General features: G+C 44.5%; 1 protein-coding gene across 1 annotated transcript in view; it reads left to right on the forward strand.

The window, feature by feature from the left end:
• The window catches only part of LOC137174581 (retinal guanylyl cyclase 2-like), a 48,175-nt gene extending 20,875 nt beyond the window's left edge, over positions 1 to 27,300 (forward strand). The window contains exons 7-24 of the mRNA XM_067579968.1: positions 1,167 to 1,316; positions 1,574 to 1,793; positions 2,168 to 2,243; positions 2,360 to 2,444; positions 5,181 to 5,297; positions 5,388 to 5,471; positions 5,593 to 5,769; positions 9,759 to 9,912; positions 10,013 to 10,156; positions 10,282 to 10,430; positions 10,589 to 10,752; positions 12,633 to 12,756; positions 19,868 to 19,936; positions 25,481 to 25,655; positions 25,916 to 26,014; positions 26,177 to 26,262; positions 26,508 to 26,593; positions 26,683 to 27,300. Coding sequence (XP_067436069.1) covers positions 1,167 to 1,316; positions 1,574 to 1,793; positions 2,168 to 2,243; positions 2,360 to 2,444; positions 5,181 to 5,297; positions 5,388 to 5,471; positions 5,593 to 5,769; positions 9,759 to 9,912; positions 10,013 to 10,156; positions 10,282 to 10,430; positions 10,589 to 10,752; positions 12,633 to 12,756; positions 19,868 to 19,936; positions 25,481 to 25,655; positions 25,916 to 26,014; positions 26,177 to 26,262; positions 26,508 to 26,593; positions 26,683 to 26,770 — 2,247 coding nt within the window. The 3' untranslated portion in view covers positions 26,771 to 27,300. The remainder of the gene's footprint in view (positions 1 to 1,166; positions 1,317 to 1,573; positions 1,794 to 2,167; positions 2,244 to 2,359; positions 2,445 to 5,180; positions 5,298 to 5,387; positions 5,472 to 5,592; positions 5,770 to 9,758; positions 9,913 to 10,012; positions 10,157 to 10,281; positions 10,431 to 10,588; positions 10,753 to 12,632; positions 12,757 to 19,867; positions 19,937 to 25,480; positions 25,656 to 25,915; positions 26,015 to 26,176; positions 26,263 to 26,507; positions 26,594 to 26,682) is intronic.
• The last annotated feature ends 227 nt before the right edge of the window (positions 27,301 to 27,527 follow it).

A 27,527-nucleotide genomic window follows, 5' to 3' on the forward strand; every position in this document is an offset into this window, starting at 1 on the left:
ACATGTACACTACATGTACACAACATGTACACAACATGTACACTACATATACACAACATGTACACTACATATACACAAATACACAACAATATGTACACTACATATACACAAATACACAACAATATGTACACTACATATACACAACATGTACACTACATATACACAAATACACAACAACATGTACACTACATATACACAAATACACAACAATATGTACACTACATATACACAACAACATGTACACTACATGTACACAACATGTACACAACATGTACACTACATGTACACAACATGTACACAACATGTACACTACATATACACAACAAATACACAACAATATGTACACTACATATACACTACAACATGTACACAACAAATACACAACATGTACACTACATATACACAAATACACAACAATATGTACACTACATATACACAACATCATGTACACTACATGTACACAACATGTACACAACATGTACACTACATGTACACAACATGTACACAACATGTACACTACATGTACACAACATGTACACAACATGTACACTACATATACACAACAAATACACAACAATATGTACACTACATATACACAACAACATGTACACAACATGTACACAACATGTACACTACATATACACAACAAATACACAACAATATGTACACTACATATACACAACAACATGTACACAACAAATACACAACATGTACACAACAAATACACAACAATATGTACACTACATATACACAACAACATGTACAAAACAAATACACAACATGTACACAACAAATACACAACAAATCCACAACAACATGTACACTACAAATACACAACAAATACACATGAACATGTACACAACAAATATACTACATATACACAACAATATGTACACTACATATACACAACAATATTTACACAACAAATACACTACATATACACAACAATATGTACACTACATATACACAACAAATACAGAACATGTGTATGTGACTACGTGGTGAAACATCGTATGCAGTCGTTTCACTTGAAGGATTAATGTTGGTCATTTAGTGACATTTAAAGAGACACGTAGGAAACAAAAACAATCTGTTGACTTCAGATGTTACTTTAATTATTTAAATCATGTGACATGATGACATTCTGTCCTGAACTTTGTCTACAGGTGTCTCCGGTCTTTGGGACCATCTTTAACATGGTGTACTTCGTTGCTAAGGCGGTGGAGGAGCGCCGTCAGGCAGGGGGCGGGCGCTGGGTGACAGGTGATCAGCTCGTCCAATCAGATGGAGGCTTTGACTTCCAGGGCTTCAACCAGGTTAGCAATATTTTAATTCAATTGATTTTAATATAAGAGAAGAAAAAACACATCGAAATGAAGCTATAACTCAGCTTGGATCAAAGAAAGCAGCAGCTTTGTTTGAAGAAGCAGGTTTACGCTCTGAACGTGATCCAGATAACGTCCTGCTTCATGAAACAGACCTCAGAGGAATCTGATCAGATCAACTTCTGACTACGGTACATTATGATGTTGACAGCTCCGTCAGCTCCTCTCTGCTTCCTGTTCTTTTCCAGATGTTGTATGGCGGTAAAGAGGGGCGTGGCCTGCAGGCCAGGTATGTGGTGTTGGACTGTGATGGTGACCGTCTTGTGCCGACACACACGCTCGCTCCAACACACACAGACGGGACCGTTGGAGGTCTGAGACCACTGGGCCGCTCCTTCATCTTCCCCGGAGGGAAACCCCCGACCGCCAGCTTCTGTTGGTTCAGTCCAGAGGAGGCCTGCAGTGGTGGTGCGTTCATTATCTACAGGGAGGGTGGGAACTTTGTCTTAAGTAGATTCAGCCTCTGTTGGTTCAGTCCAGAGGAGGCCTGCAGTGGTGGTGCATTCACTGTCCTGCAGGCAGGGTGGGAACTTTGTCTAAAGTAGATTCAGCCTCTGTTGGTTCAGTCCAGTGGAGGACTACAGCAGTGATGCGTTCACTGTCCTACAGGGAGGGTGGGGACCCTGTCTAAGGTAGATCTGGTCACCTGAAGGCCTGAGCTCTGTAGAGCGCCTCTACAGCACATCATGTGTGTCTCCAGGACATTCAGCATCAACAGGAAGTGAAACTGAGGAGCTTTGACTCTGATGTTCAATTTGTTTATTTACTTTGTTTACCTGCAGGTGTTGACATGGTGACGCTGTTCTTTGTCTTCCTGTTGCTCTGTGCTCTGATTGGAGCTTTCTTGTACTGGATCAGGTGAACACACACACACACACTTAAAAAGATTTACAATTGTGAGGATGATCAGCAGAAATTATTTATTGATGAAATGTGAACTGGATCAGGACTGATCAGAATCTTTGTCTGTACAGGAAGTTCAGGAGAGCAGCGAACACCACCAAACTCATCCTGACTCTGGACGACATCGTCTTCATCGACACTCAAGTCAGCAAGAAGGTTCAAACTTTTCACCTCCATGTTTACCTCCTTCTAAATACTCTATACTGTTTATACGAAGTACTGTTTATACTGCTTATACTACATAGAGCATGGATATGTGTGGGAACAAACACGTAGAGCGTGGATATGTGTGGGAACAAACACGTAGAGCATTGATATGTGTGGGAACAAACACGTAGAGCATGGATATGTGTGGGAACAAACACGTAGAGCATGGATATGTGTGGGAACAAACACGTAGAGTGTGGATATGTGTGGGAACAAACACGTAGAGCATAGATATGTGTGGGAACAAACACGTAGAGCATAGATATGTGTGGGAACAAACACGTAGAGCATAGATATGTGTGGGAACAAACACGTAGAGCATAGATATGTGTGGGAACAAACACGTAGAGCATAGATATGTGTGGGAACAAACACGTAGAGCATAGATATGTGTGGGAACAAACACGTAGAGCATAGATATGTGTGGGAACAAACACGTAGAGCATTGATATGTGTGGGAACAAACACGTAGAGCATAGATATGTGTGGGAACAAACACGTAGAGCATTGATATGTGTGGGAACAAACACGTAGAGCATTGATATGTGTGGGAACAAACACGTAGAGCATAGATATGTGTGGGAACAAACACGTAGAGCATTGATATGTGTGGGAACAAACACGTAGAGCATGGATATGTGTGGGAACAAACACGTAGAGCATGGATATGTGTGGGAACAAACACGTAGAGTGTGGATATGTGTGGGAACAAACACGTAGAGCGTGGATATGTGTGGGAACAAACACGTAGAGCATGGATATGTGTGGGAACAAACACGTAGAGCATTGATATGTGTGGGAACAAACACGTAGAGCATTGATATGTGTGGGAACAAACACGTAGAGCATGGATATGTGTGGGAACAAACACGTAGTGTGGATATGTGTGGGAACAAACACGTAGAGTGTGGATATGTGTGGGAACATGGATATGTGTGGGAACAAACAGGTAGAGCGTGGATATGTGTGGGGACATGGATATGTGTGGGAACAAACAGGTAGAGCGTGGATATGTGTGGGAACAAACAGGTAGAGCGTGGATATGTGTGGGGACATGGATATGTGTGGGAACAAGCATAAAGAGCATGGATATGTGTGGGAACAAACACATAGAGCATTGACATGTGTGGGAACAAACACATAGAGCGTGGATATGTGTGGGAACAAACACATAGAGCGTGGATATGTGTGGGAACAAACACATAGAGCGTGGATATGTGTGGGAACAAACATGTAGAGCATTGATATGTGTGGGAACAAACACATAGAACATTGATATGTGTGGGAACAAACACATAGAGCATTGATATGTGTGGGAACAAACACATAGAGCATTGATATGTGTGGGAACAAACACATAGAGCATTGATATGTGTGGGAACAAACACATAGAGCATTGATATGTGTGGGAACAAACACATAGAGCATTGATATGTGTGGGAACAAACACGTAGAGCATTGATATGTGTGGGAACAAACACGTAGAGCATGGATATGTGTGGGAACAAACACGTAGTGTGGATATGTGTGGGAACAAACACGTAGAGTGTGGATATGTGTGGGAACATGGATATGTGTGGGAACAAACAGGTAGAGCGTGGATATGTGTGGGAACATGGATATGTGTGGGAACAAACAGGTAGAGCGTGGATATGTGTGGGGACATGGATATGTGTGGGAACAAGCATAAAGAGCATGGATATGTGTGGGAACAAACACATAGAGCATTGACATGTGTGGGAACAAACACATAGAGCGTGGATATGTGTGGGAACAAACACATAGAGCGTGGATATGTGTGGGAACAAACACATAGAGCGTGGATATGTGTGGGAACAAACATGTAGAGCATTGATATGTGTGGGAACAAACACATAGAACATTGATATGTGTGGGAACAAACACATAGAACATTGATATGTGTGGGAACAAACACATAGAGCATTGATATGTGTGGGAACAAACACATAGAACATTGATATGTGTGGGAACAAACACATAGAGCATTGATATGTGTGGGAACAAACACATAGAGCATTGATATGTGTGGGAACAAACACATAGAGCATTGATATGTGTGGGAACAAACACATAGAGCATTGATATGTGTGGGAACAAGGATATCTGTGGGAACAAACACATAGAGTGTGTATATGTGTGGGAACAAGGATATGTGTGGGAACAAACACATAGAGCATGGATATTTGTGGGAACAAACATAAAGAGCATGGTTGTGTGTGGGAACAAACACGTAGAGCATTGATATGTGTGGGAACAAGGATATGTGTGGGAACAAACACGTAGAGCATTGATATGTGTGGGAACAAACACATAGAGCATCGATATGTGTGGGAACAAGGATATGTGTGGGAACAAACACGTAGAGCATTGATATGTGTGGGAACAAACACATAGAGCATCGATATGTGTGGGAACAAGGATATGTGTGGGAACAAACACGTAGAGCATTGATATGTGTGGGAACAAACACGTAGAGTGTGTATATGTGTGGGAACAAACACGTAGAGCATTGATATGTGTGGGAACAAACACGTAGAGTGTGTATATGTGTGGGAACAAACACGTAGAGCATTGATATGTGTGGGAACAAACACGTAGAGCATTGATATGTGTGGGAACAAGGATAAGTGTGGGAACAAACAAATCTTCTTGTTGCTTTTGTAGAAACTGAACGATGAGTCCATCATGAGGAGTCTTCTAGAAGTCAAAACTCCGATCCGCTCAATTTGTCGAAGCTACATCCTGGCGACACCTGAGAGCTCCAATATAGGAATACTGGAGGTACACCTGTACCTGTCTGTCTGTTTAACTCACCTGTCTGTGCTAAATTACAAACTGACCCTGCATTCTGATTGGTTGTGTTGTTACCAGGGTGACTGGGTTTGGCTGAAGAAGATCCCTGTATCAAATACAATAACAGCTGTCAATCAAAACACCCAGAGTCTCTTCAGTCAGGTTTGATGAACCGTAAACACACAGTAGACACACAGTAGACACATATTCCTGAGTATTATTGATTATATTCTGACAGTGTATTGATCATGTAGTTCCAGTACACTATCTGTCTCCTCTCCAGTTAAGGGAAATGCGGCATGAGAACCTGAACCTGTACCTGGGTTTGTTCCTGGATTCGGGGATCTTTGCCATGGTGGTTGAACACTGTCCTCGAGGCAGCCTGGCGGACCTGCTGGCTGACGGCGACATGAGGCTGGACTGGATGTTCAAGTCGTCCCTGCTGATGGATCTTATCAAGGTGGTGCTGGCACTACGTCTGTTAGAGATGACCTCTGTGTTAAGGGCCGTCCACACCAAGAACAATAACTATAACAATAACTAAATATATAAATATCTAACTCAAGTTGATGGTGGAGAGACAGTAGTGAACGATATCTGTGGGATCACTTTCAGAGTGATTTGACGACCAATAGAAACACTGACAGCCAATCAAAATCCACCCTCTAAACCATACAGCCCGACAAAGTCTGCATCTAGCCCGAAATTTCCAATCAAATTTCCAAACCTGCATATATCATCTTAACTCTGGAAACTGACTGATGCCTTTATTTATTAATATTTATGTATTTTAATGCGGTTTTGCTCCTTTCTCACTGCGGACTGATGCACTGTAAACTAGAGCAGAATGACACCCAGAGGTGATTGCTTCAGATAGGTTTGTGTCTCTTTATTATACAGTGATGCTGGAACTTTGTTCTGCATGATAATGTCAAAAGAAATGATGAAGTTAGATCAGTGTTCATACTGTGTGTTCCTGCCACAGCACAATAAAGTAGTTAGTCGTCTGTTCGCTTTTGCACATTATGCTTCAGCGACTGCTACCGTCTGTCGGTGCAGTTTGGTCTGTAAATACTGGAACATCACAGCAACTAGAGTCCCAAAATATGTTGAGCAACACACTGAATCACCAGCCGCCTTTGAACGCTTCTGACTTTCTTTTTCTTTCTCTGTGCAACATAAAGCAGTAACAAGTGATCAATATCCATTTTCCTGAGCTGCAGACACAGCTGGAGCACGCAGCGCTACCCTAACCCAACTGTTTATAGAACGTTGTTGTTCATCAGTGTGGATGCTCACATCGTTATCATTAAAGTTATTGTTATAGGGTTAGGTTTTAGTTATAGTTATGTTATGTTATGTTATAGTTCTTGTGGTTGGCCCTTTAGAGATAACCTCTAATCAGTTGTACTAATAACGACATAATTAGTTGTATTAATAATAATAATAATAATATAATCAGTTGTAATCATACTAATAATAATGAACACTGTAATAATAACTAATAATTAATAATAATAATTTGTTTGTTGTGTCAGAGGTCTGTACTATGAAGCAGGTTTGGGGTTAGTGAGGTAACTTCAGGTGTAACTTAGTGGTTCACTTCTTACCAGGGTTCATCACCATGGCAACGGGTTAACTTCAGAGGATCAACACCCCCGACCACTGACCAATCAGATCACTGGAAATAAAGAGTCATCATTCCTACAGGATCCCGACATGGACAAAAGTCCTGAGTTACTATAAAGTGACTTTTAAAAAAGATCAATATATATTTTATAGGTCAGTGGAAACATGTTGCTCCATGTTTCTGTTTTAAATCAGAGCTTCTAACAAACGGAGATCATTTATGACACTAAACACATATTTTAATAGTTTAGTTGATTTTCTCCTGGAGTGAAGCTGACAGTGAGGATGATTTTACTCTCTGATTCATCGCTGCAGTCAGAATAACATCAGACAACTGCAGATAAACACCAGAGAACAATAATCCTCACTGTTCATTGGCTCCATGATTATAAATCATCAGTCATTAACTACTTTTACACTCTTTGCTTCAGTAGCAGAAACAGTCTGACGTTACTTTTAAAGATGCAATAAATGACTTTGAGCCTCACTAGATGTCAGCCAACAATATATTTGATATGTAAAGATATAGTGGAGTAATGGTGACCTGAGCAGCGAATGAAGTCACACTCCCTCTGTGTGTTGTTATCTGAGCTTCTCTGTTCTTTGTTTTGATAGCCAGTCTGGCCACGCATGCATTTTAGTGCATGTGAGAGTGCATGTTAGTGCGTGTAAGCGTGCATGTTAGTGCATGTGAGTCCCTCCGTGTCTTCCACATCTGCTTACAAGATGGCGTTTGCATCACAAACTTTCTCAACAGCTTCACTTCACTAAAATATGTTTGTGAAAACATTTGCAACACAGTAACAGAGTCTTGATCCATAATTGATCAGCGCTGCCTAGTTTGATCTGAGTTTCTTTAGCTGTCGGTTCAGGGACTGCTTTTTTTTCCAACTTTATTGAGTAAACAACAATCTGAGATGTTGGTGCTAAAGTGCAACATCTAGTGGCTGAATGTCGTGTACTGCAACTTTAAATTTGTTATGTGACATATTCAGATGGTTTCTAAATAGTAAAAATATTCCCTCTATACTTCAGTCATATAGAATAATTCCTACATGTATTTTTAGGAACCGAACCCAAAAGGCAGAGGACTACTATTGCCCTTAGACGAGGAACCTGTTGTTTTTCATGTGTTGGTTTGTTTGTTTCTTTCTTCATTATTACGCCACTTAAACCCTAAAGTTGACGCCCTAAACATGCTCAAAAACTCACCAACTTTGGCACGCACATCAGGTCTGGTAAAATATTTGATAAAATGTAAAAATTAACCCCCAAAGTGCCAAAATGTGCTCTCTAGCGCCACCTATGTGACTAAAATGTCTGCCACAGCCTGTAGGAATGTCATAGAGAGATCAAACCAAAACTCAATTATTCGTCTCATTAAGACCTACAAATCATACACTGACACCCCTGACCTAAATCCAACAGGAAGTCTGCAATTAGCCTTTCAGTATAAGTCTTTGCCTCAATTTTGGCCCCCGAACAAACGCTATCTCCTCCGAGGGCGTTAATGGTATCAGCTTTAATAGATGACTTATGACACTGTGCTAAAAAAAAGTTGTTAAAAACTTTGTAATAACTCGAACGGTTTGGATTTAATAAGCCCTGAAAGTTGCAGTGCCACATCACCCTTACAATGTAAACCAATGAGGAGGCAATCTATGGGCACGAACTTTGTGTCAAACAGAAGCTTCTGACGTCTAAACTATAAGTCTGACCACTTTCAAACCTGTATCAATGGATTCGAAATTTCCTACTGAAATATGATTTTTAATGTAAGATTTGGCCAAAGTCATGGGATTTATGAGGATATTTCACCAGAAGCGTACTCTAAAATCCTCCTCTCCAACTGCTCCTGGTGATGTCACTCCCTCAGTGCTGTGAAACATTCTGCAATACACACTCATTATAAAATCACAGGAGGAGCAAGAAAAGACTTTAAAACTCACACTCTAATATCTCAAAATCAGTAAAAGATAGAAAACACATGTAAATTCAAGATTTGTAGGTCAAAGTCTCGTGACTCATTTAAAGTTCAAATGAAGTTTGTATCTAAAACTATGTGGAAGCAGTAAATGTTCAAAAAGGTGTGGGTTCGCTCACACTCTCCATTCAAATATATGAGTATTTTTCTGTGTCCAGCTGCAGTTACTTATTGTCTCTACACACCTGACAGTACACATGTCAATCACACTTTCAAAATAAAAGCACACCACACTTGTAAGAAATATCCCTCATTTTTAAAAAGCAAAATGATCTGATCCCGACGGGCCAGAGTGTGAGGTCCCGACCAACGCTGCTTGCAGCTTTAATTTTATTTATTTATGATTTCTAGTGTTTGTTGTATGATTACAGGCTCGTTTACATTTCACTCGGTTGAATCTGCAGGTTCTTGGTTTCACTGTTTCATCTCGTATCATATGAAGAACTTCATTCATGGTTCTGATGATGTCGTTCGTAACAACCCGTCTCTTTCACATGAACGCGCTCGTAGCTGTTAAACCAGACTGAGCTGGTTGATAACAGCTTCATAGTTCTGGTTCTGGATGGACCATGTTCAGCTCAGTGAAGCCAAATAACCAGAAGATCCTGGATCTGTTGAACCTGCGTCATGGTTCAGGCTCCTGGTCTCTGACATCATTTATTGATGATTTGTTTGTTGTTTCTGGTCTCTGACATCATTTATTGATGATTTGTTTGTTGTTTCTGGTCTCTGACATCATTTATTGATGATTTGTTTGTTGTTTCTGGTCTCTGACATTGATTAGAGGTTTAAATCTTCATTTATTGATGATGGACGTTGCTGTCGGTGTGTTTCAGGGAATAAGGTATCTCCATCTACGAGGTCTGAGTCACGGTCGACTGAAGTCCACAAACTGTTTGGTTGACGGACGTTTTGTTCTGAAAATCACTGACTACGGCCTTCCCATGATCCTTCACTCTCAGAGCCTCAACCTCCCTGAAGATCCACAGGGTGAAAACTTAAAACCTACGTGTCTTTCTCTCTGCCTGTCTGTCTCCCTACATGTCTGTCTAACCCTACCTGTCTGTCTCTCCACCCGTCTGTCTCTCAGAGCTGCTGTGGACGGCTCCGGAGCTTTTGAGGTCTCCGGTCAGAGGAGGCTCGTTTGCCGGAGACGTCTTCAGTTTCTCCATCATCATACAGGAAGTGATCTCTCGGACGCTGCCATACGCCATGATGGACATGCCCGCCCACGGTGAGACAGGACGTCTGTCTGACCACCTGTCTGTCTCTCCACCCGTCTGTCTGTCTCTCCACCTGTCCATCTCTCCACCTGTCTGTCTGACCACCCGTCTGTCTCTCCACCTGTCTGTCTCTCAGAGATCGTGGAGCGTCTGAAGCAGCCCCCTCCTCTCTGCAGACCTGTAGTTTCGGTGGATGAGGCTCCTGCCGAGTGTCTCAGTCTGATGAACGAGTGTTGGAATGAGGATCCGAGTAAGAGGCCGAGCTTCGATGACATTTTTAAACAGGTGAGACGAGCTGCGCTGCTGCCACCTGCTGGTTCATTTACAGAACTTCACAAACTGCTATCAAAAAGACCTTTTAGACTCCTGAGCAGCTCAGATATGTATATTCAGATTTTTCCTGAATTACTAGAAGACCCGTCATGAGTTTTGTGTGTTTGCAGTTTCGGGGCATCAACAGAGGGAAGAGGGCGAACATCATCGACTCCATGTTGAGGATGTTGGAGCAGTACAGTTCAAACCTGGAGGATCTGATCAGAGAACGAACTGATGAACTGGAGATTGAGAGAAGCAAGACAGACAAACTAGTGGGACAGCTCCTGCCAAAGTAAGACAACTTTCCTTTAAAACTCAAATAAACTACAGGTTTGGCACAGCAGAGAAACCCGGTGGATGTCAGCACCACCTCCTCGACTCCCATGATTCTCCTTCCTCCGTCACATCTGTGACATCAAACAAAGAGCAGCAGGACAGTTTTATTTGACTAACAGGCTGCTGTGAACAGAAAACACGACTAGGAGCCACTTCCTTCTCACCTCTACTTCCTGTTTCACTGCTCATCAGGATCTGAAGTTTGTCACTTCTTTTTTAAACACCATATTTTAAAATGTCTGATTATGTGAGCAGACTGTGAAGGCAGCAGCAGATGATTGGAGGTGTGCAGATCACCTGTGTAGAAAAAACACGATGCAGCTCAAATGTCAACCTTCTCCAAACCTTCAGCGTCGGATCCTGAATCTTAAAATCAAATGGTTTCAGATTCTACATTTTGTTCTCAGAGAAAACTCGTGTTATACAACAGGTGGTTCTGATTGGTTGACTAGACATTTAGAACGTCAGCACACCTCGCCGTGCTCAAATGAAAAAAGCCTCGTCGCTAAAATATTACTCCACCATTCATCAGAACTACAGACCGTGACGTCACGCTAACAACAACAGTCTCTTCCAGATAGACGACTGGTGGTTAATTTTAACTGCAGAGATCTGTGAACGAAGCAAACTTGTTTTGTTCTGTTGTCATTTTCAGCCGTAACTGCAACGTTTGAAGATATTTAGTTAAACTCGGTGGTTCGACGTATCTGATGTTTCTGCTGGTGTTATTTTATGTACTGTGTTGCTTTGTTAGTGTCTGTGGTTTGTTTTGTTTTGTGGGGATCTGCAGTGAAAACCCGGAGCGGACTTTGAGTTGTCTCTCTTTTATGTTTGTGAAACTGGATTGAACTGAACTGATTAGGAGTTGCTGGGAAAACAAAACGGACCCTTTACCGAGTGGATTGAACTCTGAGACGAGTCACACACACACACACACACACACACACACGCACACACACACACACACACACACACACACACACACACACACACACTGAAAAACCTGAACCCTTCTCCAGTCTTCATCGTTACCCAGCTCCCCCAGACGCAGCTAAACTTAACCATTAGATTAGATTAGAGTTTATCTCAGTTTCCACTCCGGCCTCCTCCATCAGCTGTCTGTTGCTACGGCGCTACTAGCTTAAAAACGTCTGTGGAGTTTGCGGACATCGTGGCTTAATCTGTCCAAATCTTACCATCTCGGGTAATATTGCTTATTTTTCTGGCAGCACCCCCTGTTTGTAACTGCTGTTCATTTCTCACAGAAACTAAAAACATATCAGATAACATCAATAAATAAGAACTCATATGTAGCAGGGTTAGGGTTAGGGCTAACCCACCATGAGTTCCCTCAGCACACGACAGTCTGATCACCGACTACACGCTTTTATTCAAAACCGCTCACACACACTTTAACATAAATACACGATGCTTCCACCGTGTTCCTCTGGTTCTCCGGCTTCTTCTGGCGCTTTCAGTCACCCAGTCCCTCAAATAATATTTACAGGCTTCAGTCAAACAATATCTCACGGCCGTCTGTCTGAGGTCCAGCACGCTACTGCATTTAAAGGGAAAGAATAATTAACCAATGAGCACCAGCTGTGCTAATCACCTCATCATGAGCCGTCTCCACCTCTCTCTCCTGCAGCTGAACGCCAACCACACTCACCTCTCATCGTATTATCATCATATTATTAAACATGTGTTTTTATTATATATATTATATAAACAACATTTAATAAATATTAATAATTATGTTATTAAATGATTATTACTATATATAATATTATTATATATCATTTTATTATAATAATTAATCATGAATGTGTGTTTCAGGTCTGTGGCTCAGGCTCTGAAGAAAGGGAAGCCGGTCCAACCTGAACATTACTCAGACTGCACTTTGTACTTCAGTGACATCGTTGGATTCACGACCATCTCAGCTCTCAGTGAACCCATCGAGGTACACCCTGCTTTATATCGGCCGATATCACCATAGTCACTGATATATCGGCCGATATCACCATAGTCACTGATATATCGGCCGATATCACCATAGTCACTGTTATATCGGCCGATATCACCATAGTCACTGTTATATCGGCCGATATCACCATAGTCACTGATATATCGACTGATATCACCATAGTCACTGATATATCGACTGATATCACCATAGTCACTGATATATCGACTGATATCACCATAGTCACTGTTATATCGGCCGATATCACTATAGTCACTGTTATATCGACTGATATCACCATAGTCACTGTTATATCGATCGATATCACCATAGTGTAATGGGTATAGGTTGGACCCAATAGCAGCACAAATGACACGGGTATGAACTTTGCAGTCTTTATTTCACACAATGTCAGGGCAATATTAGCACGGTCAGAGAAACACAGTTTTTGAACCCCGATCTTCCACTCCCACAGCAGACAAAGACCAGGGAACAGGCAGGCAGAACTCAGAGTCAGGGACAGAAGGCTGGTGGGTTTACCGGGGCAGAGACGAGGGGCGATGGTCGAAGACAAGCTGATCAGAAACCGGGAAGGCAGTCCAGTGAAGATAGCAAGATGACTGAGCATAGTAGCGTAGACAATCTGACAAGGAGGGAGTGGGCCGAGGCAGCTTATATACTGGCTGATTGCAGATGATGAGCAGGTGGGAGCGCCAGGTGAAGGTGGTTGAACTAATGAGGGGTGTGGCAGAGCAGAGAGTGAGACTGAATGATTGGATGATTGGATGATTCCCACAGCAACAGGTGAGGGGGAGAGCAGACTCTGACAGAACCCTCCCCTCAAGGGATGGCTCCCGACATCCCAAAAAAGGCACTATAAACAGGGCAGGAGATGGGACTACAACTCCTGGGAGTCGGACCAGTCCATTTCCTCAGCCGGGTGGGTGGAGGGGGTCTGGTGGAGGGATTCTCCGTCATCTGTAGCTTCCCCCAAGGAACGGTCCCCCAGAGGCCGGTCTGGTGGAGGCAAAGTGCGGGCTCCCCGACGGGCAGGCATCTTAGCTGGCTGGTCAGGATGACACCGATGAAAATCAGCAATGAGGTTGGAGTCGACGATGAAACGAGCAGGAACCCAGGATCTCTCTTCCGGGCCATACCCCTCCCAGTCCACCAAGTACTGAAGGCCTCTCCCCCGCCGGCGGGAGCGCATCAGGCGATGCACCGTGTAGACTGGACCCCCGTCAATAATGCGTGGAGGAGGTGGTGGTGGTGCTGCAGGGACCAAGGGACTGTCATGGACCGGCTTCACCTTGGAGACATGGAAGGTTGGATGGACGCGCATAGAGCGCGGGAGCTTCAACCGTACTGCAACGGGGTTGATGACTTTTTGTATAGTGAAGGGTCCAATGTGTTTAGGTGCCATCTTCCTGGATTCCACATGGAGGGGCAGGTCTCGGGTGGAGAGCCACACTCGCTGACCCGCTTGGTAAGTAGGTGCAGGGGTGCGGCGGCGGTTGGCGGCGGCAGTGTAGCGGTCCACAGACCGAAGGAGGATGGAACGGGCCCGGAGCCAGGTTCTGCGGCAGCGGCGGATGAAGGCTTGGACAGACGGGCAGGAAACCTCCTTCTCCTGGGTGGGGAACAACGGTGGTTGATAGCCGTATGCACATTGGAAAGGAGAGAGGCCGGTGGCAGAGCAGATGAGGGAGTTGTGGGCATATTCTACCCACAACAGCTGTGAGGACCAGGAGGAGGGGTTCTGGGAGGCCATGCACCGCAGGGCCGTTTCCAACTCCTGGTTCATGCGCTCCGTTTGCCCATTGGTCTGAGGATGGAAGCCGGAGGACAGACTGGCGGTGGCACCCAGGAGACTGCAGAACTCTCTCCAAAAAACAGAGGCAAATTGAGGCCCACGGTCTGACACCACATCGACAGGGAGGCCATGAAGACGGAATATGTGGAGCAGGACCAACTGAGCAGTTCTCTTGGCTGAAGGGAGCTTGGGCAGAGGCACAAAGTGGGCCATTTTACTGAAGCGGTCCACAATGGTCAGGATGACAGTATGGCCTTCAGAAGAGGGAAGGCCTGTCACAAAGTCCATGGAGATGTGGGACCACGGGCGGTGGGGAACAGGAAGAGGCTGCAGAAGTCCTGCTGGGGCCCGGCGGGAGGTCTTGTGTTGATTACAGACCGGGCAGGCTTTGACGAAGTCCTGGGTGTCCTCTTTCAAACTGGGCCACCAGAAGCGCTGGAGGAGGGCGTGATGTGTCCGTCGAGCACCAGGGTGGCAGGAGAGCTTGGAGGAGTGGGCCCACTGCAGCACCTCTGACCTCAAGGCTGGAGGGACGAACAAGCAGTTTGGCGGGCAGGAGCTGGGACCAGGCTGTCCCTCAGCCGCTGCTCTCACCCTCTCCTCGATGTCCCAGGTCACCGCGGCGATAAGACAGGACCCAGGGAGGATGGGCTCTGGCCCCTTTCCAGATTCCTCCGCTCTCTGGAATTGCCGGGACAGGGCGTCGGGCTTGGCATTACGAGACCCAGGGCGGTAGGAGAGGGTGAAGTTGAACCGGGCAAAGAACAGGCACCAACGGGCTTGGCGGGAATTCAGTCTCTTAGCCGATCGGATGTACTCCAAGTTCTTGTGGTCAGTCCAGACCAGAAAAGGCTCTTTGGTACCCTCCAACCAATGCCGCCACTCTTCAAGAGCCATCTTCACCGCCAGCAGCTCTCTGTTGCCAATATCATAATTCCTCTCGGCAGGCGACAAACGCCGAGAGAAGAAGGCACATAGGTGGAGCTTCTGGTCAGTGGCAGAGCGCTGGGACAGGACAGCCCCTATCCCCACATCAGAGGCATCCACCTCCACAATGAACTGGCGATTAGGGTCGGGCATCTGAAGGATGGGTGCTGAGGTGAACCGTGTCTTGAGAGTTTGGAAGGCTTTGTCAGTGGAAGGTGACCACTGAAAAGGCACCTTGGAGGAGGTCAGGGCGGTGAGAGGAGCTGCCACGGAGCTGTAATTGCGGATGAAGCGGCGGTAGAAATTGGCAAAACCCAGGAAGCACTGAAGCTGTTTGCGGGACTCAGGAACAGGCCAGGAGGTGACGGCAGAGACTTTAGCTGGGTCTATCTGTACACTGTCTTTTGCGACTATGTACCCCAGGAAGGACACTGAGGAGGCATGGAACTCACACTTCTCAGCTTTAACAAACAGGGAGTTCTCAAGGAGGCGCTGGAGGACGGCTTGGACATGGTGAATGTGTTCATCTCTGGACTGGGAGAAGATGAGAATGTCATCCAGGTAGACAAAGACGAACCGGTTGAGCATGTCCCGAAGAACGTCGTTTACCAGGGCCTGGAAGACGACGGGGGCATTGGTGAGGCCGAATGGCATGACGAGGTACTCGTAGTGCCCTGTCGGGGTGTTGAAGGCCGTCTTCCACTCGTCTCCCTCTCTGATGCGGACAAGGTGATAGGCGTTGCGCAGGTCGAGCTTGGTGAAAATGGTGGCCCCCTGGAGCAGCTCGAAGGCGGAGGAGATGAGTGGCAGCGGGTACCTGTTCTTGATAGTGATGTCATTTAGCCCTCGGTAGTCAATGCAGGGTCTCAGGGTCTTGTCCTTCTTCTCCACGAAGAAAAAACCCGCCCCAGCAGGAGAGGAAGAAGGACGGATGAGACCCGCAGCCAGAGAGTCATTGATATAAGTCTCCATGGCCTTTCTCTCGGGCTCAGACAAGGAGTACAGGCGCCCCTTGGGGGGTGAAGTCCCAGGCAAGAGGTCAATAGCGCAGTCGTAGGGACGGTGCGGAGGCAGAGATGTGGCTTTGGCTTTACTGAAGACCAGGCAGAAGTCATGGTACTCCGGCGGCACCCTGGAGAGATCGGGCGAGGAGCTGGGGCTGGGGGAGTGAAGTGGCAAGGAGGCTTGCTGCAGGCACCTGAGATGACAGGAGGGGCTCCACCCTTGAATGGCCCCCGTGACCCAGTCGATGTGAGGGTTGTGAAGACGGAGCCAAGGATACCCCAGGATGAGAGGCAGACGGAGTGAGCTCAGGATGTGAAACTGGATTGTTTCGTGGTGGTTGCCAGAGAGCAGCAGATGGACAGGGGAGGTTTGATGTGTGACGTTGCCCAAGATGTGTCCATCTAGGGCTCTAGCGGGAACCGGTTGTGGCAAGGGAACCCGCCCGAGCCCCAACTGAAGGGCCAGCTCCTCGTCAATGATACAGGCATCAGCCCCAGAGTCAATGAAGGTAGCCATGGTGTGGGGACCGTCCGGAAGGAGGAGCCGGGCCTGGAGCAGAGCTCTTTGGGGACGGGGAGACACTAGGGAAGTTGGGCTCACCAGGATCTCCCCCATTACTGATGAGCCCTGGCTTTTGCTGGACATCTCGAGATGAAGTGCCCTGCTGCTCCACAGTAAAGGCAGAGGTTGGCCTTACGGCGATGCTCCTTCTCCTCTGGGGTGAGGGAGGTGCGTCCCAGCTGCATAGGCTCAGGATCCCCTGTCTGCAGAGCTGAGGAGGAGGCAGAGTTGGCTGCGACGGCACCCCCATGGGAGCGGGACGGCAGAGGGCGATGGCCTCCCCCTTGATGCTTCTCTCGTCGCCGGGCCTGGATGCGGAGGTCGATGCGGGTGGCCAACTCAACCACCCCATCCAACGTGGTGGGCAGGTCATGGGAAACCAGTTCATCCTTGATGTAGTCGGCCAACCCGTGGAGGAATGCGTCACAGAGGGCCGAGTTGTTCCACTTGCTTCGGCTGGCTCTGGTGCGAAAGTCTATGGAGTAGTCTGCCACTGTTCTCTCGCCCTGTTTCAGTCCAATCAGACCTCCGATTGCCTCAGGACCACAGGTATCAAAGCCAAACACCTTACGAAGCTCTGTGGCAAACAGGTCAAAGGAAGCACAGGCTGGTGACCGTCTCTCCCACTCGGCTGTCCCCCATAACCGAGCTCTGCCCGTCAGATGGTTGATGACGAATGCAACCTTCGCTCCCTCAGTGGCGAAGGTGCGGGGCTGCAGAGCAAACAGGAGAGAGCAGTTGGTGAGGAAAGGGCCACAGGTCTCTCGGTCACCCTCGTAGCGCTCCGGGATTCCCACCTGGGGCTCAGGGGCATCCACGGGTGGCAAAGGGGCTGGAGCAAGTGCAGGAGCAGTAGCAGACGGAGCAGGAGGAGAAGCAGCCCCAGAGGCTTGAGGGGCTTGGGTTAGCAGGGCTGTTAACTGCTGCAGCTGTCCAGCTAACATTGTTAGCGCCTGCTCGTGGGCTGCTGCTGCCTGTTTGGTTTCAGTCACTGCTGCTGTCATCATGGCCTCATGTTGTTGAAGGACACCTTCAATCCTTTCAAGGCGACTCAGCGGTGAGGGTTCGTGCGCTGGATCCATAATTGGTCAGATTGTACTGTAACGGGTATAGGTTGGACCCAATAGCAGCACAAATGACACGGGTATGAACTTTGCAGTCTCTATTTCACACAATGTCAGGGCAATATTAGCACGGTCAGAGAAACACAGTTTTTGAACCCCGATCTTCCACTCCCACAGCAGACAAAGACCAGGGAACAGGCAGGCAGAACTCAGAGTCAGGGACAGAAGGCTGGTGGGTTTACCGGGGCAGAGACGAGGGGCGATGGTCGAAGACAAGCTGATCAGAAACCGGGAAGGCAGTCCAGTGAAGATAGCAAGATGACTGAGCATAGTAGCGTAGACAATCTGACAAGGAGGGAGTGGGCCGAGGCAGCTTATATACTGGCTGATTGCAGATGATGAGCAGGTGGGAGCGCCAGGTGAAGGTGGTTGAACTAATGAGGGGTGTGGCAGAGCAGAGAGTGAGACTGAATGATTGGATGATTGGATGATTCCCACAGCAACAGGTGAGGGGGAGAGCAGACTCTGACACATAGTCACTGTTATATCGATCGATATCACCATAGTCACTGTTATATCTACTGATATCACCATAGTCACTGTTATATCTACTGATATCACCATAGTCACTGTTATATCTACTGATATCACCATAGTCACTGTTATATCGACTGATATCACCATAGTCACTGTTATATCGACTGATATCACCATAGTCACTGTTATATCTACTGATATCACCATAGTCACTGTTATATCGGCCGATATCACCATAGTCACTGTTATATCGACTGATATCACCATAGTCACTGTTATATCTACTGATATCACCATAGTCACTGTTATATCGACTGATATCACCATAGTCACTGTTATATCGATCGATATCACCATAGTCACTGTTATATCTACTGATATCACCATAGTCACTGTTATATCGATCGATATCACCATAGTCACTGTTATATCTACTGATATCACCATAGTCACTGTTATATCGGCCGATATCACCATAGTCACTGTTATATCGACTGATATCACCATAGTCACTGTTATATCTACTGATATCACCATAGTCACTGTTATATCGACTGATATCACCATAGTCACTGTTATATCTACTGATATCACCATAGTCACTGTTATATCTACCGATATCACCATAGTCACTGTTATATCTACCGATATCACCATAGTCACTGTTATATCTACCGATATCACCATAGTCACTGTTATATCTACTGATATCACCATAGTCACTGTTATATCTACTGATATCACCATAGTCACTGTTATATCTACCGATATCACCATAGTCACTGTTATATCTACCGATATCACCATAGTCACTGTTATATCTACCGATATCACCATAGTCACTGTTATATCTACCGATATCACCATAGTCACTGTTATATCTACCGATATCACCATAGTCACTGTTATATCGATCGATATCACCATAGTCACTGTTATATCTGCCGATATCACCATAGTCACTGTTATATCTACTGATATCACCATAGTCACTGTTATATCGACTGATATCACCATAGCCACTGTTATATCGGCCGATATCACCATAGTCACTGTTATATCTACTGATATCGACATGATCTGTTTATTGAACTAAACTTTGTGTGTGTGTGTGTGTGTGTATATATGTGTGTGTATATATGTGTGTGTGTGTGTGTGTGTGTATGTGTGTGTGTGTGTGTGTGTGTGTGTGTGTGTGTAGGTGGTTGACCTGCTGAATGACCTCTACACGATGTTTGATGCCATCATTGCGACTCATGATGTCTACAAGGTAGGAACCTTAAAGTTTCATGTACAGCTGACATTTGACCTCTAAATGCTGGATTTATCTTTAATAACAAATGTATATATGACTTAAATATATTTATCTATCAGTCAGCCAACTCACGTGGGGTAGATTATTATTATTATTATTATTATTATTATTATTTAAATGTAGAATATAGATGCAGTATTAGTGTTTGGCATCTAGGCTCTGACCTCGTCTCTCCCCACTGGAAACATTCATCTCACACAGCAGGAAGTGCAGAACAACAAAACTAACTTCCCCCCAAAACTGCATTACATGCAGAGCCCAGTTCAATTATGATGAATCTGCTATAAGTGAGCCTGGCACCAGCCGCCGTGTGGCCATTGCCCTACTAAGCACCTTGAACCATGACGGGAAAATAATATCTAATGAAATTAGATGTAAGAATCTAAACCCAGCGGTCCACCTGATATGCAGCAAACAGCTGACACATTCAGTCATGCAGTAAATAACAAATTCAAGGCTCGGCTCAGACATGCTTCAATCATTGTTGAAGCAAAATAGGTGATCAATAATACATGCATGAGATTAGTTTGGCAAAAAGTGTGGCTTTAAATCTGACTGGTGTATAGATTAACCCCCAAAACAAAGCAACACACAGGGAATTACACTGCAAAACCAATAGTCTACATGTCTAAAATGTGAGTACAGTATCACCACTGAAAGCAACATAAAGCACATGCCAGATGAAACAGGAAATTACCAAAACTAAATGTTAGCAAGATATGAGCACAAGAAGATCAACAGAGCTGCGACTGAGGGACAGCAGCTATGGGAGCCTCCAAGGCTCACGCTTATTTTAGGGGCACAGTGAGTATTTTGAAATATTTATCATTTGTTTACCATTACGATACAGGATAGGATACACTTTATTGTCCGAGTGGGAAATTTGCCTTGAACTTCACAATGTCTGCAGTATAAAAAACAACAACAACAAATACATCCGTCCATCAGTTGCACGTGCCCTTCTGCATCATCATCATAAAAGTGTGCACATATTACAATAAATAAATAAATACTGTGATCAACAACCAGAACTACAGCTGCAGCATCTACACATTACAGCCTAGATGGTGTTGAGGGCTTTAATGGACAAAGGAATATTTGAGACGGTTGTGTCTGCTTAAGGGAACTCTGCACCGTCCGCCTGAGAGGACGAGCTGATATTCAGGGTGAAGAACATGAGCGCAGTCTAACATGATTTTTTTGTGCCTGACTGATTATGGCTTGTTGAAAAATATCCTGAAGACTGGGATGTTGGCCGGCGTCTTTTCCTCACTCTCTGTTGCTGTGATGATTGTATCTCCTGGGGCAGGCCTATTAGAGATTAGAGGTCTCTGGGGATTTGTGTGTTTGTGAAAGGACAGAAGCACCTTTCATGTGTACTGTATCTCCGGGTTGTTCACTGTGTAGCAGAAACTGGTTCAGGTTGTTTGACAGCTGTCAAAAAGTTCACAGCTGCCATGAAAAGAGTCTAAAAGCACACCATACTCACCATACTCACCATACTCACTCCCTTTTTGTTGTTCATGTACATATTAATGCAGATTGTACATAAAACATGTCCAACAAGGTAACAATCACTGAAACAGCAAGAAATACTGCAGCACACTGATGTCTGTGTCGCCACAGAGCAGCGCCATCTTGATTTGTATAAAATAGTGTAAATGAGATGCAGGAGAAAATTAATTCATTAAGAATGTTTTCAAAGAACATTCCACATTCGGACCTAACAAAGGACAACAAGGCTTCATAAATAAATAGATAATAAATATATAGATTAGTGACCACAAACAGCTTTGAGCCTGTTAAATCCTCTGAAGCTTTGAATGAGGTGTGATAGCATTTTCACAAATCAGAAAACACAGCTCCTGATTCATTTTTATAATAGTATTTAATTAATCAATTAATTAATATATTTGTATTTAATTTATACTATATAGTATATACTATATATACTTTAGATACTGAGTATAAATTGTAAATTATATATAGCATCAGTGGCTGTAGCATATTTACTTTGAGCTTTATGTACCAGACAACCAGAAGTCCTGATAGAAAAACCATTATGGTGATGAGTTTTCCATAATTAGTTTCATAAATTGGTGCTTTCAGTTTAAGTGCGAGATTCCACTCTTTGAAATCGACATTACATGATGGACTAGATTGTTTCAGTAAAGAAGAATCCTCACTCTGCTGGCTGAACACAGAGAACTTTGTCCAGACAACAGACGAGTTTCATTTGGGGTTTATCAGCATCTCACCCTGAATGAATGTTAATTAAGCTGGTGTAATAATGTAACATACCACGGATGACTTTGCAAGCAAGCAAAGTTTATTTATATAGCACCTTTCACCAACACCAGTTACAAAGTGCTTCACAGTCAAAGAAATACAATAAAATAAAATTACAAAGTGCTTTGTAGTCAAAGAAATAAAATAAAATAATATAAAATAAAGTGAAATAAAAATAAAATAAAATAAAAATCAGAATAAAGAAAAGCAAAGACACCAGATAAAATACACAAGTAGAGCAGATAAAATGGACAAATTAAGATAAAATAGCACACACTACCCAAATGCCTGTCTGAACAAATGGGTTTTTAGCTGCTTTTTAAAGGAGTCTACATTATCCAAGGACCTTAAGCTTGTTGGAAGAATGTTCCAAAGCTGAGGGGCTGCTGACTAGAAGGCTTGATCCCCCCTGGTCTTAAAACATGTAGAAGGTACACTTAGAAAGCCCTGGGTGGAGGATCTCAGAGCTCGACTAGTGGTGTAGGGGTGCAGAAGGTCACTAATGTACTGTAGAGCCATGTAGGGCTCTATAAGTGAGCACTAAAATTTAAAAATGAATTCTAAAATTTACTGGAAGCCAGTGCAAAGAGATTAATATATAGGAGTTGTAGTTGTCCAAACGTGATGAGATAAAGCATTTATTAACATCTCCATTTCATTTCTTGATACCACAGACTGGAGTTTCTCAGGTGAAAGAAACATGATTTAGTTAGCGTCTTAACATGTGCTTCACAACTCATGGACTGGTCAAAAATTACACCAAGATTGTGCAGGCAAGACCAGGAGGATGAAGATAAGGCACCAAGGTTCTGCCTGATTGCCGACTGAAGATCATCAGGGCCAAAGATCAGGACTTCAGTTTTTTCTGCATTTAACTGCAGAAAATTGTTTGCCATCCAGTTCCTAGTTGCATTTAAACAGCTGTTAAGTTCAGAGAGTTTGTGAAGCTCATTGGGTTTAAATGAAAAGTACAACTGGATGTCATCAGAGTACATATGGTAGGAGACGGTCTTGAAACTGCTGATGATCTGTCCCAGTGGCAGCATGTATATGGAGAGTAAAATGGGTCCCAAGACTGATCCCTGGGGAACACTGCAGGACAAAGCTGCAGTGTCTGACTCAAATTCACCTACAGAGACTGACAAAGATCTATCCATGAGATATGAGGAGAACCACTCCAATGCAGTCCCAGAGATGCCCACCAGGTGATTTAGCCTGTGGATCAGAATGTGATGGTCCACAGTATCGAACGCTGTCCTAAGGTCCAATAGTACTAGAACAGAACAATCTCCGGCATCTGCAGCCATTAAAATGTCATTTGAGACCTTCAGGAGAGCTGTTTCAGTGGGGTACATTTTACAGAAACCAGATTGAGATGTATCAAACCCCCTGTGTAATTCCTTTGCTTCTCCACAGTCTTTTCTAAAATTTTGGTAAAGAAAGAGAGTTTTGAAATGGGCCTGTAGTTCTGCGGCAGGGAGGGATCCAGGTTTGATTTCTTTGATGGAAGCTGAACAATAGTCTGCTGAAAGTAACTGGGACACACCCTGATAGGAGAGAGCTGCTTATAATATCGGCTATGCAGGGTCCGATACAGTTAAAGACCTTTAAAAACATAGTGGTTGGTAGTGGTTGGTAGGACATCCACTGGGCACGAGGAGGGTTTCATTTGTCCTACCAGGGCTGCTATATCATCCATGGACACTGGACAAAAGGAGTCCAAGACGGCTGGATTTGAGGAGCCACTAGTAAGCAGACTGGACATGGGTGAGATGTTTGCCGTGATATTTGCAACCTTGTCTATAAAATATTTGAGAGTTATTGCAGTCACTGTTTGATGAGATCGGAAGTTTAGGGATGTTGGGAGAGACAATATGATTTAAAGTATCAAACAGGACTTTAGGGTTTTTCTTGTTGACAGAGAACTGATTAGCAAAATAAGAGGATCTCTCAGCCTTCACCATGTTATTGAGGGTACCCATGAGATCTTTAAGGTACAGTCTGTGAACTTCCAGCTTCGTAGCTTTCCACAGAGGCTCAGTCTTTCGGCATTTGCGCCTGAATGTCCAGCTAAAGCGCCGTGCTGGTTAAACAAGCTTGGTGCTTGAATGTTGACGTTGATCTTGGCTGATAATAAAGAGGGAGGGAAATTAAAGGTTTTATTACAGACAGCGATGTAGCCTACAAAATCTGGGTGTTAAATCCCAGGACTAGAACACAAAAATATTGAATATTTACACACTCAAGTGTTCCACTGACAGCGAAACACTTGCACTGAAGAGCCCTGCTGGTCCCACAGTAGCAGATAGAAGCGAGAAGTGACTGAACAGCGTTAGCATCCAGGCTACGTTTAGATTACTTTGTGAGGCAGCTGGATTCGTGAGATCACAACATCACAAGATCATGTGAGAATCTGTCTCGTAATGCTTCAAGTTTTTTGCTTTTGTCCAAACCATCAGTGGTTTGGACCAATCAGCGTCCTGTGAGGATTCTTGTGTGATCTTGTGATCTCAGGAATCCAGCTTCCTCACAAAGTAAGATGGTGATAGACAGATGGTTCATCCAATCACCTGCCAAGTATTTTTTGAAAGTGCCCGCCCTTTTCCAAACAGTTTCCAAGGACGACTTCTCAGATGTTTCTGTGTAACAAACCACCGGCTTGTCAGGTTTATGTTTAGATATACATGCATAAAAGCACAAGCAGCAAATCTTTGCTCGGTGACTGAAGCGGATATTCCTGCCATCTCACAAGGAGTAAACACTTAAAGCCAATCCTGAACCACCGCAGCACGAAGCTCCAGACTCAGCCCCTGAAGTACACATTGTGTCCCGCAGCTGAAATGATAAACTAACGCAGATCAGAGTGTCGGTGCTCTGGGTGACCCAGAGGAAGCAGCAGGGCAACGCGACACAAACACAGTTTCCTTCCTCAAACCCCCAAAGCAACACGATCAGACTGATGTGCAGCGACTTTGCTTTTGAAATGTTATATGAACAGCAGCAGCAGCAATGGCAGCAAGCATGCAGGCAATGTGGCAGCAAATTGTGAGCAAAGCACTGACGGCTTAAATACGCTGCCATGATAATAAGGGTGCGTTGGATTTATGTTACAGTGAGAGGAGGATGGCATGTAGGTGGTGCAGCAGCTTGAGTTGGGCTGCCTGAACTATCTGGCAGGCATCACTTCATATTTATATATTTCTATTTCAGGTAGAAACTATCGGAGACGCCTACATGGTGGCTTCAGGTGTTCCAAACAGAAACGGGAATCAACACGCAGGCGAAGTGTCCAACATGTCTCTGGACATCCTGCACTCGATCGGAGCCTTCAAGATCAAACACATGCCAGAGATTAAAGTAAAGATACGAATCGGACTGCACTCAGGTACACACACACACACATATACAGTATATATACATATATATACACCAACACAGACTCAGGGCAGTTTGTGAAATAGTCACAAGTGTAATCTATAGATTTGTGGACTTTCACACTGATGTATTTCAACTGTTTCGTGTCTGCAGCACTTTTTTTTCTGTCAGTCGGGACTCAGGATCAAACAAGCTGTTTGTTTTTTCTCAGTTGTTCTTTAACATGTTACAGTATATAATACACACACACACCCGTCTGTCTCTCCTCAGGCCCGGTGGTGGCAGGTGTGGTGGGTCTGATGATGCCCAGGTATTGTCTGTTTGGAGACACAGTGACGACGGCGTCGCACATGGAAGCCAGCGGACTTCGTACGTTAAACACATCAGATGTTTGATCAGCCGTTAATGAAGCAAACTGAGATTTTTATCTGAGCTGAAGATTTATTTCTCTTCTGTTGGAGTCTGAATGATAACTGACTCCAGATCAATAACTAATCAATGATCTTCTTGTATTGTGATGGATTGGTGCAGCCTACAGAATCCACATCAGTCTGAGTACAGTGAAGGTCCTGACCAGTCTCAAACTGGGATACCACATAGACACCAGGAAAGCTCAGGTACGCTCACCTGCAGACTCCAAACAGTTTATCAGTTCACTGTTTTATTAAAGGAAAGTTTCATCTGAAACAGATTCAGCAGCTGTCTGTCTCTGTCTGTAGTCTGTACAGTGTTGTTGGAAAAATGTCCTCATCAGGTGACCTCCAGTAGCCAATCAGATCAGCTCCTCACAGCTCCTTACAGTCTTTGATCAGCTGATCAGCTTCAGAACTGATCACCTTCAGTGATGATGTTTGTTTTGCAGGTGAAAGGCACAGAGGACACGTATTGGCTGATGGGTCGAGATGGTTTCACTAAACCACTTCCTGTTCCTCCAGACCTCAGCGGAGGGTAAGAACACACACACTTCATCATGATGAGCTCGTTAGTGAAACACATGATCGATTTGATTGAGGTCATGTTGTGTGTCTGTCTGTCAGGGCCAGTAACCACGGCATCAGTCTGGATGAAATCCCAGTTGAGAGAAGACAGAAGTTTCTGGATCGACAAAAGAAGATAAAGAAATAGAAGACGCGAATACACACATACATGTACACACATTTATCAACACACACACTAACATACACAAACATACACACACATACACACACAGTAACACACACACACATTTATCAACACACACACTAACATACACAAACATACACACACGGTAACACACACATACACACACACATACACACACACACACACATTTATCAACACACACACTAACATACACACACACACACACACATTTATCAACACACACACTAACATACACACACATACACACACACATTTATCAACACACACACTAACATACACACACATACACACACACATTTATCAACACACACATATACACACACACACACACACACACACAGTAACACACACATACACACACACACAGTAACACACACACACACACACACAGTAACACACACACACACACAGTAACACACACATACACACACACACACAGTAACACACACACACACACACACATACACACGGTAACACACACACACAGTAACACACACACAGTAACCCACACACACACACACAGTAACACACACACACACACACACACACACACACACACATTACACACACACACACACACACACAGTAATACACACACGGTAACACACACACACACACATACACATGGTAACACACACACACAGTAACACACACACACACACACAGTAACACACACACACACACACACAGTAACACACACACACACACACACACACAGTAACACACACACACACACACA

The sequence above is a fragment of the Thunnus thynnus genome, chromosome 22 (assembly GCF_963924715.1).
Source record: "Thunnus thynnus chromosome 22, fThuThy2.1, whole genome shotgun sequence".
Lineage (NCBI taxonomy): Eukaryota > Metazoa > Chordata > Actinopteri > Scombriformes > Scombridae > Thunnus > Thunnus thynnus.